The sequence below is a fragment of the Cebus imitator genome, unplaced genomic scaffold (assembly GCF_001604975.1).
Source record: "Cebus imitator isolate Cc_AM_T3 unplaced genomic scaffold, Cebus_imitator-1.0 Scaffold425, whole genome shotgun sequence".
Classification (NCBI taxonomy): domain Eukaryota; kingdom Metazoa; phylum Chordata; class Mammalia; order Primates; family Cebidae; genus Cebus; species Cebus imitator.
This window is the reverse complement of record NW_016107740.1, coordinates 554,120-570,907: the sequence shown is the minus strand read 5'-3', so window position 1 is coordinate 570,907 and position 16,788 is coordinate 554,120. Positions and strand designations below refer to the sequence as shown.

The following is a 16,788-nucleotide window of genomic DNA, read 5'->3' as shown; positions in this document are numbered from 1 at the left end:
GGGGGGAAATAGGGCAGGGACGGTGGGGGGTGGGGAGTTGGGAAGAGATAACAAGGGGAGAAATGCCAGATGTAGGTGATGGGGAGGAAGGCAGCAAATCACACTGCCACGTGTGTACCTAAGCAACAATCTTGCATGTTCTTCACATGTACCCCAAAACCTAAAATGCAATAAAATAAATGGGGGAAAAAAAAACAAACCACAGAAATCCTCTGACAAAACAGAGCTGGGAAAAGCCAGGAAGAGAATGATTCTCATGCATAAATGCCTGATAACAAAAACTATCACAAAAGACTGCAAAAACCACAGCTTTGTACAAAGGCCATCATAATCTTACATAAAAAATACTGCTGCAAGGACATGTGCCCAGAAACTGCCTGCCCAACCTCAGAGTGGTGTCACCCTTGTTATTGATCCTTATAGCCAAGGATAATTATCTCAAAACAATTGTAATACTCCTCACTTGTCCTTAAAAACCTTTATCTTCTCGTATCTTCCTGAATAAACACAGTTTACTATGGCATGTGTATCTCATTGCAACGCCCTATTCCTGAATAAATATCACTTTCTTTTAGAGAGCCTTTCTCTGCTATTTATGTTGACACATGGAAACAGCCCCAGAACCACCAACCTCCAGTTATTTAGTGAAGAGAGGCAATTAACGTCCCTGTGCTTTCAGTCAGTTTTACTTGGTATTCTGCCCTTTGTAGACATAGTATAATACAGCAGTCCCCAGCCTTTTTGGCCCCATGGACCAGTTTCATGGAAGACAATTCTTCCATGGACTTCGGGGTGGGAATGGTTTCAGGATGAAACTGTTCCACCTCAGACCATCAGGCATTAGATTCTGTTAAGAAGTGCACAACCTAGATCCCTCACATGTGCAGTTCATAACAGGGGTTATGCTCCTGTGAGAATCTAATACTGCTGCTGATCTGACACGAGGCAGAGCTAAGTAGTAATGCTTGCTCATCCACCATTCACCTCTTTTTATTGTGATGGAGTCTCACTCTGTCACCAGGCTGGAGTGCAATGGCGTGATATCAGCTCATCACAACCTCCTCCTGAGTTCAAGAGATTCTCCTGCCTCAGCCTCCTAAGTAGCTGGAACTACAGGTGTGCACCACCACACCTGGCTAATTTTTGTATTTTAGTAGACACAAGGGTTTCACCATGTTGGCCAGGATGGTCTCGATCTCCTGACCTGGTGATCCGCCTGCCTCAGCCTCTCAAAATGCTGGGATTACAGGCGTGAGCCACCGTGCCTGGCCTGCTCACCTCTTGCTGTCCACCCAATTCCTAATAGGTCACAGAACTGTACCAGTCCTCAGCCGGAGGCTTGGGGACCCCTGGTATAACATAGTACAGTGGTCAAGAGTGCAGATTGTCTGTGGTCAAATGTCAGTTCTCATGATTTAAATAGCCATAGGCAAAGAACTTAACCTTTCTGATCTTCATTTCTAAATGAGAATAATAATAGTTAATTACCTGATAGGTTGTTACGTTGATTAAAAGAATGAATACATATAAAACACATAGAAGTAGTGCCTGGAACCCATAAGCAATCAGTAAGTGTTAGCTATGATTATGCTGTTAAAATCATGCTCACCATTACATGTGAAGAATTTACATAAATGTTGAGCCACTCCAATTATTAAACACTTTCTTATATAAACGAATATTTTCCTGTGACTTCTACCTGTCTGTCCTGTATCCTTAAATAATCATAAAGATTACTCTCTCCCTCTTAGTATTTTTTCTTTTTATGAGACAGAGTCTTGCTCTGTTTCCCAAGCTCCAGTGCATTGGCACAATCTCAGCTCACTGCAACCTCTGCCTCCCGGGTTCAGGAGATTCTCCTGCCTCAGCCTCCTGAGTAGCTGGGATTACAGATACGCCACCATGTCTGGCTAATTTTTGTATTTTTAGTAGAGATGGGGTTTCATCATGTTGGTCAGGCTGGTCTCAAACTTCTGACCTTGTGATCCACCTGCCTCAGCCTCCCAAAGTGCTGGGATTACAGGCATGAGCCCTATGCCCAGTCCCCCTTTGTATTTTTGAGCATTGGTATCATGTAATTCCCCGCCCCATCCCCTAAACACACAAACAAACCCTTTCTCTTCTCCACATCATATACTGTCTTCTCAATTTCTTCAACCACCTTTATTCATTATTTTGGCACTCCCTCTCTGTAAACTGTCTAATATGTCAAAGTGTGATGGTTAGAATTTTCAGTTGAAAAGTATTTATTGAGTGTTCATTATATGCCAGGCTGGGCATCATAATCTGGTTATAGTCTGATGAATTCCATGAGCAGATTAGATTTTGAATATTATATTAATCTAGCCAAAGGTTAGCAAATACCTGGTTATCCTTACTACTTCCCTTTCCCATACTCCTGGCAGATATCACTAATCAATCACAGCATTTTCACCCCTGCTGGACTCAGGAACCTACTATGATTAAAATGAAATTGAATCTCTCACTCCTGGTATAAATGAAGGTTGCACTAGCTTTGTAGTCAAATTATGACACCTGAAATATTTGAATCTTTTTCTCATGTACTGCTCACAAAGCCAGGTCTAAATCATTAATGTATCTCTAAATGACTTTTTAAAAAATGTTTTTCCTTCTGATTTCTGTGTATTTCTTTTTAAATGGTTATAATCAAACTATCGTAACTTCATTTTCACTTGATATTTTTCCACATTATTTCATACTTTTGCAATCATGTCAAGAAAAAAGTTAATATAAACATTAACTATATTATGATAACTGACAGCTGTACTATAATATAGTTTACACATATTCCTGTTATATTTTTAATAGTCTTATTGTGATACATGAACCCATTTGAAATTATTTAGTATATTTAAAGGGTTGTGTAATCGTCACCTAATTCCCTATTAAATTTCATTATTTTATTTTAAATTTATTTTTTAATCCCAAAATTCTGCCATTTATTATTAATTAATTGATTAATTTTAAGAGATGGAGTCTCACTCTATTGCCCAGGCTGGAGTGCAGTCATGCCATCACTGCTCGCTGTAGCCTCAAACTCCTGGGCTCAAGCAATCCTCCCACTTCAGCCTCCCAAGTAGCTGGGACTACAGGTACACACCACCACACCTGGCTAACAATTCTGCCATTTAGATTGCTTATTCTTGCTTGTATGCGTGAACTCTCTTTTTCTCTGCTGTAATAAAATGGCACCAGACAAGGTTAAAACCATTGTCAGGTGGCTACAGGTTGAGGTAACTCCATCTACTATCACTTTTTTTTAAAGGCAGAATCAATTAAATAAGCTATAAAACCACCTCAACTGTGGTATCAACCAATGTCAACCCTGGCAGCATAAGAAACACAATGACAGTGTTCTACTTGTCCATCCAGTTAGTAACCCCCAAAGAAAAGAAGATAAGTTCTGGCTGGCATAACTTGTTCTAAATGTATCTATCTTATTGCTTCTAAAAGTAAAAAATTATGAGTCCTAACATTTGGCTGACAACTGATATAAACTCTTCTGGCCTGCAGTTTGGCAGTATATTCCCAATGACCTCCTACTTTTTTTTTTTTTTTTTTAAAGATCAGGCTCAGGTTTGTTCATATCCAGTCTCTGGCATCTCTTTGTAAGTAGGGGGTTGTTTTACTCACTGCTCTGATGCTTCCTGGCACACAGTAAGCTGTAGGTAGGTAGGTAGATATGTTAAGTGAATGAATTAGAATGAATTAGTGCCTTCAACAAATATTTCTGATAATGATTTCATGACTGCTTTCATTAGTTATTTTGGCAATCGCTTATAACTGTTAACGTCTGCTTGCCCATCAGCCCTTAGCTTAAATGTCACTTCCTTCAGGACGCCTTCTTGATCCCCTCCATCAGGAGGTTAGGTGCTCCTGATCTCTCCTCCCTTTTATACAACTCTTATGATTGATTAAAAACTGCATGAGGGAAATTTCCATGTTTATCTTGTTCACCTTTGTATCCCTGATTCCAAACTTTTCAAGCTCAGCACCCAGCACATAGTAGGTTCTTAGTCAATATTTGTTGAATGAATGAATAAATGAAGTAAGTTGGAAATGTAATTTGTCTTTGTCTAAAGGCAAGAACTCGTTCAATATAACCTAGCCACCTCTCTTGACCTTCACCTCTTTTTTTCTTCAACAACCTTATTGAGGGAAAATTCATATACCATTAGGTTCACCCATTAAGCTCTTCTTACTAATGTTTTTCTCTCTCTCATTTTGTGTGTGAAGGGTATTTGCTAATGGCAAAATGGAAAGAAAATAGAAGTAGAATGTTTTGGAATCTTAGATAAAGAATGCACCCTTAGAGCCTAGTGTAGCAGGGTTTACTTCTCAATTTTACTTTTCAATTATGATCTTAAGCAAATTAACTTCTCTAAGCTTGGGATTCTGATCTGTAGAACTGCACTAATATGGATTTCTTCATGGGTTCCTATAAAGATTATATAAGACAGCACATGCAAAGGATCCCCAGAAACAATAACTCAAAAAATGTTGATTCCCTCCCTTTCCTCTATCATCTGTTAACCTCAACTTCCTGAGTGGAAGGTCTGTTCTTTTACCATCATCATTATTTTGTTCGGAGCCTTTTTTTTTTTTTTAATACTCAACATTTTCGGAAGTTGCAGTGAGCCGAGATCGTGCCACTGCACTCCAGCTTGGGTGACAGAGTGAGGCTTTGTCTCAAAAAAACAAAACAAAACAAAACAAAACAGAACAAAAACTCAACCTTCTTGCTTCCTTCGCTACCCAAGTATTTTTGCAAGCCCACTTTATTCTGCAACTTAGCTTTCTTGGCACAATTCTTACACATTTTGGTCCCTTTTAGAATTCCTTCTTTAGCATATGCTTTCTCTCTCCATCTTTTGAATGTGTTGGTGGGAAAACCCCACCTGAGATCACTAGAGAACAGTGGTTTCTTTGGTTGCCATTCCCTTTCTTCTTCATTGAGAGTATTCTGCGGTGAACTCGGAAATTTTATTTTTCAAAGCTTCCCTTTCTTGTAAAAATGCTTTTCCTTTTACAGTCTCTCGCTCAAAAGCATACCCATCTTTTCCCTGGATCTGTTTTCTAAAGTCTCCGACCGCCTGCCTTCTGTGTCTTGTGTTACCCTCACATCCCCCAGCTTTCTACTTCTTTCCCAGGACCAACCATTTCTTCCCCGGGAGTCACATTACATCAGCATTCCTACTGCAATAGCTGTTATCTACCAGATTCTGTTTTATTCTAGGCAGTCACTTAAAAAAGAACCTCGGTATCGGTTTGACTTAATATGAAAGAGAAATTGTCTAAGGTTAAACGCAAAACTGCTATTTTTTTTGGGGGGGGGGTCATACATTTACATTCATATTAAATATATACCTGTTGAATTTGTGCTTTTTCTTAAATGCTTCAGAAACCCGAGCTTTAGAGTTATTGGGATGGTAGAAAGGATGGGCTTCCAGAAACTTCGCCCCAAATTAAAGACTCCATCAAAAGGACTGCTCCATACACTCAAGGAACACCCACCAACAAATCCCGTCTCCACAACCACCAGATTATCTCACCCGCGAGTGAGACTGCGAGGTTTGGGGGCCCGGTCGTGCCACTACGCGCTGCGCACGGGGGGGTTCGTACCCATCTGGCCGCGATCGGCCGTTTCCCCCTCGCTTGGTTCTGCCCCTGCTCCCCCTGCGCAGGCCTCACAGTGCGTCTGGCCGGCGCTTTAAAGCGGCGGCCTGGGCGGCTCCGCTAGCTGTTTTTCGTCTTCTCCGGGTTGTTCCTGCCTCGTGTGCCGCGAAGATGCAGCTCAAGCCGATGGAGATCAACCCTGAGGTGAGCGCCAGGTGCACCGCTGCCCGGAGAGCGCGAGGCCGACGGTGAGGGAGCCGAGTTGCTGACTGGTTTGGTTTTGCTTTTTTCTTTGTATTTGCTTTTCAGATGCTGAACAAAGTGAGTGGCGTCTCGCGCCGTCTCTGGCCCCCTCCCCCGGGAACGCCATGGCGGGGGCGCCCACCGGCTGCTGGTGCTGGCAGGGAGTTAGCCGCCCACTGAGCGCGCTGGAGGCGGCCTGGCTGGGGCGTGGGCCGGGCGCCCTCCCCGCGCCCTTGCATTTAGGGGGTGACTGCGAAACCGGTCTCGGGGAAATGGAGGGGCTGCGCCCGGTGGCGAGGGAGCGCCGGGCGGAGCTCTTGAGGGCGTGGCGCGGGCAGCACGGACTAGGATGCACGGGCTTCGCGGGTGCCACGTGTGGGCCGCGCTTTGTGCTGTGTCATTGCGCCGGCCCGGGTGGGGGTAGCAGGGCGGGACTGGGGCTCCTCCCAGGCTCGGGTGCGGGCGCGGAGGGCGCGCGCCTGCTGGCCCCGCCCCCTGCCCCCTGTCAGGTGCCCGCGACTCGCGTGTCCCGGTGCGCCTGGCCGCCTTGTCTCCTCTCTGCAGGTGCTGTCCCGTCTGGGAGTCGCCGGTCAGTGGCGCTTCGTGGACGTGCTGGGGCTGGAGGAGGAGTCTCTGGGCTCGGTGCCAGCGCCTGCTTGTGCGCTGCTGCTGCTGTTTCCCCTTACGGCCCAGGTAGGGCGTGGGCCCCGGGTGGCGCTGGCCCCGGGCAGCGCACGCCGCTCCCCAGCTTGAGGCGGCGGGGGCTCCCCTCCCCGCCCCTTTCCCTGTAGGTGTTGCGGGGCCCGCCACTGAGGAAGGGAGGAGCCTGCATTTTCGTGGTACCTATTTCCTGGGCTTCTGTTCCGGCGGTGCCTGTGCCTCCTCGCCCATACGTTCACAATTGCCCTAAATTTGGAAGAGAGGCAGCATCTCAGTTCCATCGTTCCTGTTATCCGGGGAAATAATTCATCCTACTCATGAGTTCCCTCGAACTTGGGCTTTTTCGAGCCTCCGGTTCCGGGGAATGGCCTCTGGTTCCCTTTAAGGGCTGTAACCTGTCAACTCATTGTTTGCTTCTCAGGCGCCCACCTAGCTGTAAAACGGTGGGGGAAGGGCTGGCCTAAATCGCAGGGAAGCGATTTAGATTCGCCAATTCTCCGCCTCCATTGCCTGGGTTTCTGATGGTCTTAGGGGATTCTTCTCACCTCGGTTTAGCCTCTTGAATGTGTTTCTTAAAGCTTAATCATTTGTGTATGGTTTCTGTGCGGGAACCTCCTTCCTCTTCACTCTGACCTTGTAGCTAAATGAAATAGTGCATTATTAGCTCAGTTTTGAAAGCACCTCTTCATTTCCCTTTAAATGGTTTTCCTCCTACACGTGTACATGGATAGATGTATGTCAAAGACAGCGTCAGATTTTTTTTTAAGTATAGCTGGAATATTTGCTGTCTTGTGATTTGTGGAATCTCAGTAATTAGCATGGCGTTGTCTATCTCCTGTTGCTGTCACTTGACCGCTGATGTGGGAGTGGCTGAAATTAGCTTTAGCAGAACTTGAGCATCACTCTAAAGAGTGAGGTTAACTGAAGCACGGTCCTAAGGCTAGATGTTCTAGAAGCATCTCCAGCCATAATAAAGTCCTATGGGACGTTCCAAGCCTTCCTTCTAGTAAATGAGCTAAGTATTATGGGTAAAAACACTTATTACAGCTAAGATGATCTCACAAACAAATTTTTATTGCTAAAGTCTTTTACTTGGGCGAAAAGGGAGCTGTCAAACTGTTGGAAGTCAAATTAGCTTCCTGGTTAACCAAAACAGTCTCCTGTCTCGAGTTGAGCATCACACAGAGCTTTTTTATTAGAGCAACCATGATGACTCGGAGGTTTTGAGTAGCATTCAGAGGAAAGGCCTCTGGGAGGCAGTGGTGCAGCACGTTTGCCTTTAAAAGCTGACTGTTCTCCTTTTGCAGCATCCTAGAGAAGATTCCAGTTTGTGCTGTGTTTGAAAGAGCTCGATACTTTGTCCTTTAGCTTCAATTCAACCTATCTGATTTATCGAGCACCTATTCTGCTACACAGAATACCTACTGGACAAAACACTGAAACCAATTTAAAGAAAAGTTGAGGTTTTATAGGTTGACTCCTAAAGATGTTAATTTCGAAGGCATTTAATTTTTGACTAAGGGAATGTTATGACATCCTACATGGACCACTTCTGAAACGTTAAGTGCTAGTAAACTACAGAATGATTTCCATGGAAGAGCTCAAGCAGCCTTAAAGGATGCTTGGAGGCAGGAGGCAGTATCTTTTTTCTTTTCTTTTTTCTTTTTTTTTGAGAGACGAAGTCTTGCTCTGTGGCAAGGCTGGAGTGCAGTGGTATGATTGTGGCTCACTGCACCCTCTACCTCCCAGGTTCAAGCTATTCTTCTGCCCCATTTTAACATTTTATCTAATTAGCCTAGAAAATGAAAAAAAAAAAACTTGTCAATGAATACTAAATTGAGGATAGAAGGGAAAAAGTTCTGCTAGTGGGAGTTTAAGTTGCTCTTCTGGGGTAAGAGATCTTATTCTTCTGTTGGTACCAGCTAGCAGGCTTAAACTTCAGTTCAAGTGCGGTAATGCAAAGCTACTAGAACTGGAAATATGTTTCTGATGGTCTGTCTGGTTTTGCTTGTTATGGGAAATCAGTGTTTGTATAGCGTTAGCACCTTGCTTTTTAACTGAGAAGTTCTAATTTGTTTATTTTTATTTTTTAGAGACAATGTCTCAAACTCCTGAGCTCAAGTGATCCTCCTGCCTCAGCCTCCCTAGTAGCTGGGATTATAGGCACAAGCCACTGATCCTGGCTCAAGAAGTCATAACTTCTAAGGTCTTTAAAACTAGTTAGTGAAAAGTCCAGACAAGCTCACTAAATTACTGTACAAAAAGCTAGCAGATGCTTTGAGGAAATCTGTTTCCTAGTCCCATTCATTTACCAATTTCTGTCTTCCTCCTCCTCCTCAAATTGCCAATCTGTTCTCAAAGCAAACTGTTTAGCTGGCAAGAACAAGCTAGTGTCACATCTTCCTCTTGTAAAATCACAGCCCAATACCTTGGACCAGTTGTCTTTCCTTCCTTAAAAAGAAGGGAGAGGGAATGGTTAATGTCTTTCACTTGCTCTTTTCAACAGTTAAGGCTTGTTTTTGTTTTTGAAGCGAAGTATACTTGGGCCAAATAGAAGTAGAATTTTAAAGAATAGTGAAATGTAAACCAGTTGGTGCTCTTGTTGGGTATTCAGTTGACTGAAACTTGATTAGGATGCCTATGTGAAATACAGTTGTTAAGTGTTAGAAAATAATGAACCAGTTTCTTTGTTTTCAGACTTTATGACACTATTTCGGGCTGAAAGGTTGCAGTGGTGTCTAGACAGAGCCTTGGGCAGCATCCAATGCAGTCACTGCACTGCAGCACTGGGGTGGAGTCTCAGAGCCTCTCAGAGCCCCACTGGCTGGCGTGGGTGTGGGAGGCAGACAGACGGGCCCTTCTCTGGGAGTCAGCCAGCATCTAGAACCAAGGCTCCCGGTCACACATCCCACTGGTGTTTCCATTTAGGTGGTAGAACTCACTGTGCTGCCATCTGTTCTTTGCATTTTCATTCTGAGATGTCAAAATGCTTTTTACATTTACAGCATGAGAACTTCAGGAAAAAACAGATTGAAGAGCTGAAGGGACAAGAAGTTAGTCCTAAAGTATATTTCATGAAGCAGACCATTGGGAACTCCTGTGGCACAATTGGACTTATACACGCAGTGGCCAATAATCAAGATAAACTGGGATTTGGTAGGTGTGGGTTTTGAGGCCAGTCATCCTGTGCTTGAACTTGAAACATGGAGTTCAGAAACAGATGTGTTGCCAAGGTCAGAGATGCTGTACCTTTTGAAACCATTTTATAACAATGGTGTCAAACGCAAATGCTTAATCTGACTCATAATCATCCTCAGAAAGGATTCCTGGCCCTTCCAAATTTTGAAATGATCCCATTTAACAAGTTTAGAGCTGAAAGTTTAAATTGAGGTCTTTTGAAATATAAGTTGTTCTTGCTATCGCTTTGTAATTAATGTCTCTTAGGCTTATCCACACTGAGCAGTAACAAAATGCTTATGCCAGTAGTTAGCCAGTCAGATGTCTCTATGCTGGACTGTTTCTTCATATTTCTACTCAAGATCTTTATTTTCTGTCTTAATAACTGAGGTTGAATTTTCTACCCCGAAATAATAATCTTGGTTTGGGAACCATTTTAGATTAGAACATGGTACTAGCTTCATGTATGTAATAGATGTTAGCTGTGCATTCTTAGGTGCTGTAGATACAGCAGTAGACAAGACAGCCCCGGCTTTTATGGTACTAGAAATCCCAAGTACGTGTTACAAATGAAGTGCTGTGAAAAAAATGACGGGAGATTTGAGAGATGAGTGAAGTGGGAGGGAAAAGGGGTCCGGCGTGTAAGGGAAGAGAGGCAAGAAAGAGCTTGGCACATTGACAGAACGGAGAGACTCTGGCTTGAAAGCAGTGAATAGAGAGTGGTTAAAAAAAAGGCCAGGGGAAAAGATACAGCTCGTCTACAACCCTGGAGGCAGTATTTTTTTCTTTCTTCTTCTTTTTTTTTTTTTTTTTTTTTTTTTTTTTTTTTTTTTTTTTTTTTTTTTTTTGTGTGTGTGTGTGTGACGGAGTCTTGCTCCGTGGCAAGGCCGGAGTGCAGTGGTACGATCTTGGTTCACTGCACTCTCCACCTCCCAGGTTTAAGCTATTCTCCTGCCCCAGCCTCCCTAGTAGCTGATACTACAGGCACGAGCCACTACACCAGCTAATTTTTTGTTTTAGTAGAGATGGGGTTTCACCATGTTGGCCAGGATGGTCTTGATCTCCTGACTTCATAACCCGCCAGCCTCTGCCTCCCAAAGTGCTACGGATTACAGGCGTGGGCCACTGCACCTGGCGTGTAGGCAGTATTAAAGATTCAGGTAGCTCAACATGATCAGCAAAGGCTTAAGTCAGTAATAAATATGCACCCATTTGTACTATTTTATCTATACTAACACATGGATTTTTTTTTTTTTTTTTTGAAGAGGATGGATCAGTCCTGAAACAGTTTCTTTCTGAAACAGAGAAAATGTCCCCTGAAGACAGAGCAAAATGCTTTGAAAAGAATGAGGTAAGAGAACTTTCAGAGCATTGCCTTTAAATAACTCCAGAGGTTTTTGTGGTAATTATCTTCTTTTTTCCATAGGCCATACAGGCAGCCCATGATGCCGTGGCGCAGGAAGGCCAATGTCGGGTAAATGCAGCTACAAATCGGAGCCAGGCTGCCTGGGTGCCATCTGTGTTTCCACTGAAATTGTGCAGGAATCTCTTACTGGAACACAGCAAGTGTTATCCACCCAAGGCCAAATGACACCAGAAAGTTTTACCCAAATAATGCTTTGACTAGACCTGTTCATAAAAAAAGCTTTTCAGAAATTGTATTGGCCATTGAAATAATCTTGAGTAAATTCAAATTGATAGTATTTTGTTTAGATCCAAATGAATCTTATAGGCCAGGGATAGTGGCTCCTGCCTGTAATCCCAACAATCTGAGAGGCTGAGGAGGGCGAATCACTTAAGCCCAGGAGTTTGGGACCAGCCTGGCCAACGTGGTAAAACCCCATCTCTACAAAAAATACAAAAAGTAGCCAGGTGTGGTGGCACACATCTGTAGTCCCACCTACTCAGGAGGCTGAGGTGAGAGAATTGCTTGAGCCCTGGAAGCAGAGGTTGCAATGAGCTGAGATCTTGCTACTGCACTCCAGCCTGGGTGACCCTGTCTCAAAAAAAAAAAAACTCAAATAAGTCTTACAGAAGTGTACACCTCTCCTACATACTGAGCATTTCAAATAATATCATAGGCTCTTGGGGAGAATGAAATATACCACATAGAACAATTTCTAGAAGGCTTGAATATACCATAATCTGATCAGAGCCTCTGAATCAACTGCTAAATTTAAGTCAGATCTCAGTATCATTTTTATTTTTTTAATCTTTTATATTTTTGACAAGGTCAGGCTCTACTGCCCAGGCTGGAGTGCAGTGGTGCAATATTGGCTCACTGCAGCAATTCTCCCACCTCAGCCTCCCGAGTAGCTGGGATTACAAGTGCACACCACCACACCTGCTAATTGTTGTGTTTTTTGTGGAGATGGGTTTTCACCATGTTGTCCAGGCTGGTCCTGAACTCTGTGAGCTCAAGTGATTTGCCTGCCTTGGCCTCTCAAAGTGCTGGGATTACAGGCATGAGCCACCATGCCCAGCCAGATCTCAGTGTCTTTATAACTACAGCTGGTTGTGCCATTTTCTAGCCTTGACCTTGGTTGAGATATACTTATCCTCTCTAAGCTTCAGTTTTCTCCTCAGTAAAAAGCCTGTTGTTGTATCCTCATAGAGTTGTCTGAGAGTTACAGTATATTTCCTAATGAGCTTAGAATAAGGCCTAATATAGGACATACATAAATATTAGTTAGTTTTTAAAAATAAAAGCAAGTCCAAGTATATTTTGCTTCAATTGCAAGATAATTTTTTAAATAACTCATCGTACACTCATTTTCAAAACAATTTCTTGACTTTCTTTAGGTAGATGACAAAGTGAATTTCCATTTTATTCTGTTTAACAACGTGGATGGCCACCTCTATGAACTTGGTATGTTTCACTCCATTTTTGGAACCCAATATAGTTTCATGCATTCTTTCAGACTGAATTTCTCTTGATATATTGTTGTATGACTTTATGGCCCTTGGCATATCATTGTTTATAAAGCCACAGTAAAAAAGTATTCTCATGAGGGCACTTAACCCCTTATCCCCAGAGCAACTTCCTCAGGCAACTGACGTAATCAATGGCTGTAATACCTGATCAGTGGCTTTAGTCAGAAACCATTGAAGAGAATAGATCAGATCAGTGCCAGGCCAAGGTATATGTGATCAGATTTTCTCATCTGTAGCATCCCCTAGTATCCTTTCTGGGCAAAGAATGTGTCTGAAAAAGGATCAGTGCCTGAATATGACCTTACTTGTTTAAAAAGAATCGGACATGTTGGAGTAATTTCTGTTAACAGTTTATGGCATCAAGAAAGACGACCCACCTTGTATGATTCATCCTTTTGTATTAATGGAGAAACACTTGCAACTGTGTTGTCTCAAGCCAAGGTACCACCTACAGGTTTACAAAGGCAAAGGAATAGTGAGGGCAATCTACAGTCATTGGAGGGCAGATGAAATCTCAGGTGTCTCCTTTTCTTGCCTCCACCTTTCCTGTACCCCAGAGACTGCATCTGACTTTGGCTCTGTGGCCCTTTGCAAGAACTGGGGGCACAGCCTCCTCTGTTGTGGTAGCTCACTTGTGCGATCCTGTTAATTGTAGATTACAATTGCCTGGGAGGGATGTCTAGGAACACTTGAACCTTATTTGCAGCCTGTTGCTTCATAACCAGGCTTCCTTTTATGGGTTTGGCAGTGGGGTTTTTGGATGAATCTAAAACTTCCCTCTTGGCTAGGTAAGCATGGTAGCCAGAAAACATGCAGAGAAAACTGACATGCCTGGCTTTTTTGTTACAGATGGACGAATGCCTTTTCCGGTGAACCATGGCACCAGTTCAGAGGACACCCTGCTGCAGGTCATCTTTGGAATGCATCTCTTCCTAATGGGCCCCACATTTCTTTGGCCAAATTTTCTATTTGAAAGTGCTAACACTCTTCCAGGACAGCCAGCATCAATTGTCTGGGTTAATAGCAGTCTTTAGGGCTAAAAGATCATCTTAGTAATTCTGTCTACCTTATTTTATTGCAAGTGGTTTTAGACAGGGCTTCATAGAAGCCCTTTGTAATCTGCTTCATGTGCTGTCTTTAGTCTACAGTTAGAATTAACCTGAAAGCTGTTGCCTTGCTTCCTGGTGGGATTAAGGTGACCATTGTCCTCTTGTCAGATTACATCATAGCCAAATGCTCACGGAACAGCAGCCTTTCATAATCCCTCTAAGACAGCGGGATTTGGGTCAGTCTTGGAAGTAGTATACTATAGATTCTAGTTAGGTGGTTAAAGTTAGATTTTCCTTCCCACACGGTTTATGGTTACAAGAACAAGAGAAGCAGATTTAAAATGCACCTGACAAAAACTGTTAACATCCAGGATCACTTTGTAACCATCCTGGACAGAAACCTGATTCTAAACAAAGGTTGGTGTACTATTCTAGGCCTCTTCACCCAAAAATGAGTCTCTAGAGTTGAATCAGTTTGCTATTGTAAAGGAAAATTGCTTAATTATGATATAATACAAAATGCTGTTCCTAGCTTGCTGTGCTTGAAGAAAAAAATATACAAAATGCTGTTAAGATATAACTATATTTCATTTGTAGTAGTAATAGTATCAGATCTTTGAAGAACTTGCTGTGTGCAGACCAGGACTCAGCAAGAATTTTTATAAAGAGCCAGAGTATTTTAGTCCTTGCATGGCATATGGCTCAGCAGCCCATAGAGACTCTATAAAGGAATGTATGTAGCTGTTCTCCACCAGCACAGGCTGGGTTGGGCCCACAGGCTGCAGTTTTCTGACCCCCTTTACCTAGGTTCTCTTCTAGGTGATATATATCTTTTGTAGAAATCTTTTACTGACACAATGAGGTAGGTATTATCCCCATTTCAGAGCCAAGAAAACCCAGGTGCCAGGAGTTTAAGGCCTGAGATTAGTGACTTACATGGTAAACTATGTTTCAAACCTAGATGGTCTAGGTGCAGTGGCTCACACCTACAATCCAAGCACTTTGGGAGGCCAAGGCGGGAGGATTGCTTGAGCTCAGGAGTTCAAGACCAGCCTGGGCAAAATGGTGAAACTCCATCTCTACTAAAAATACAAAAATTAGCCTGGCGTGGTGGTGTGTGCCTGTAGTCCCAGCTGCTCAGGAGGCTTAGGTACAAGAATCACTTGAACCTGGGAAGGTGGAGGTTGCAGTGAGCTGAGATCTCACCATTATATTCCAATCTGGGCAGCAGAGCAAGACTCTGTCTCAGAAGAAAAAAAAAGCAAAATAAAAGCTTGCATCTAGAGTCTGTGCTCTTAGCCACTGTACGATACCAATATGACCTTTCTTTAGAAAAGACCTGTCTTTGAAACCTCACAGACCTGCTAGCCCCAAGATGCTAGTGGACCACATTAAGCCACTGTAGGGTTGAGTTCGCTCGTCTGTCAGACACACCTGGTATCAGTTAAAGCTAATTCTTGGTATTCAAGAGGTATGTGGGAATAGTAATATGGAATGAAGAATAGACTTGGAGAGGTAGGATGGGATGGAGGGGTTGCATGAGAGAGTCAGAATTTGCTTGGTGAGAATAAGAAAACAGAGGCAGAATTTCTGGTCTTTGATCCATTTGGAAGAAAGATCCTGGTCCTCCTAGTAAAACTTTTAAGGTACGTGCTAACTCATCTAACACTGCATTAATATCATGAAAATGTGCCCCACATTAGAATACTTACAAGTGTTACACGAGTAGAATTTATAAGGTGTGGGGATGGTAAAACGTTTTTAGTTAATTTTTTTTTTTATGGAGATGAGGTGGGGAGGGACTCACTGTGTTGCCCAGGCTGGTCTTTAACTCTTGGGCTCAAGTGATTTTCCTGCCTTGGCCTCCCAGAGTGCTGGGATTACAGGCATGAGCCACAGGACCCAGCCGAAACTTTTTTTTTTTTAAACTATTCTAATTAGAATTTCATTTAAAATTAAGAGAGTTTCTAAAGTAAACCAGCATTTTAGTTAAAATTCTTACCCTAAGTAAGACTGATTCTTTATGTTAAAGATATTTTAGGTTGTCTAAACTTTGTACTAAATTATTGAACTGGTAAGAAGATACATGGACTTAACCCAAATATCTTAAACTTGAATGAATTAGGTCTCTGCACAGTAGCTCTGTAGAAGATGGTTATTCTCTTTAAAGGTACAGCTTTAATAATGAAATCAATATTGTATGTCTTGTAAGTCAATTCAGGGAAGACAGGTCTGGAATATTGATATATTTAAAAACCTGGTAGAGGATAAAATATTGATGTCAATCCAGATACTGTTTTTTGTTTGTTTGTTTGGAGAAAAGGTCTCCTCCTGTTTCTCAGGCTGGAATGCAGTGGTGCAGTCGTGGCTTTGAACTCCTTGCTCAAGCAATCCTCCCACCTCAGTCTTCTGAGCAGCCAGGACTATAAGCGCACACCACCATGCCCAGCTAATTTTTAAATTTGTAGTAGAGATGTTTGAGACCAGGCTGGTCTCAAACTCCTGAGCTCAAGCCATCCCCTGCCTCAGCCTCCCAAAGTGTTGGGATTGCAGGCCTGAGCCGTGTCTGGTCCGAACTCATTGAGTTGGTAATTTCTAAATTTTAGGGGTGATGTTTCATTACTATTCTGTATCATAGAGTATTCCCTTTCTCCTTCAAGGTCTTATATTATGGTTTACAGAGCTATCTTTCCATTGGGCTTTTTTACAGATTGAACAATTTACAGAGTAATTCATATTTTTGATCCCAAAGCAGTTATATCCTATAATTCAGGAACACTGGGATTAATTTTCTCTTACCAGCCTTTGTCATCTATATTTTAGTAACACATGCCACTTCATAAATCTCTACAGTTCCATTGCTTATCTGTACCTGGAATACCAGGTAAACTTTAAGGCTGTTTGTTAAAATGTTTACTTAGAAGATAATTATCTTTACCCTTGGGAAATTTCTGAGTTACAGCTTCTCTCTCATGCCACCTTATGGAAGAAAGATCAATTTCCAATCTTTGTATTTGAGGAAAATAACATGAATAGTTTTGTGTTTTTTTTTTTTTTTTTTTTTTTTTTTTTTTTTTTTTTTTTTTTT

The 16,788-nt window shown here is 42.5% G+C and overlaps 1 protein-coding gene and 1 long non-coding RNA gene across 2 annotated transcripts in view; one reads left to right on the top strand and one right to left on the bottom strand.

Annotated features, from left to right (window-relative positions):
• Window positions 1-5,592, bottom strand: part of LOC108290145 — a 48,261-nt gene extending 42,669 nt beyond the window's left edge. Inside the window, exon 1 of the long non-coding RNA XR_001819455.2 lies at window positions 5,389-5,592. This is a non-coding gene — a long non-coding RNA (uncharacterized LOC108290145). The remainder of the gene's footprint in view (window positions 1-5,388) is intronic.
• A 77-nt stretch (window positions 5,593-5,669) lies between these two features.
• The window catches only part of UCHL1 (ubiquitin C-terminal hydrolase L1), a 17,579-nt gene continuing 6,460 nt past the window's right edge, over window positions 5,670-16,788 (top strand). Inside the window, exons 1-8 of the mRNA XM_017509864.2 lie at window positions 5,670-5,841; window positions 5,947-5,958; window positions 6,445-6,573; window positions 9,546-9,696; window positions 10,983-11,068; window positions 11,144-11,191; window positions 12,520-12,586; window positions 13,501-13,559. Of these exons, the coding sequence (XP_017365353.1) occupies window positions 5,809-5,841; window positions 5,947-5,958; window positions 6,445-6,573; window positions 9,546-9,696; window positions 10,983-11,068; window positions 11,144-11,191; window positions 12,520-12,586; window positions 13,501-13,559 (585 nt within the window). The 5' untranslated portion in view covers window positions 5,670-5,808. The remainder of the gene's footprint in view (window positions 5,842-5,946; window positions 5,959-6,444; window positions 6,574-9,545; window positions 9,697-10,982; window positions 11,069-11,143; window positions 11,192-12,519; window positions 12,587-13,500; window positions 13,560-16,788) is intronic.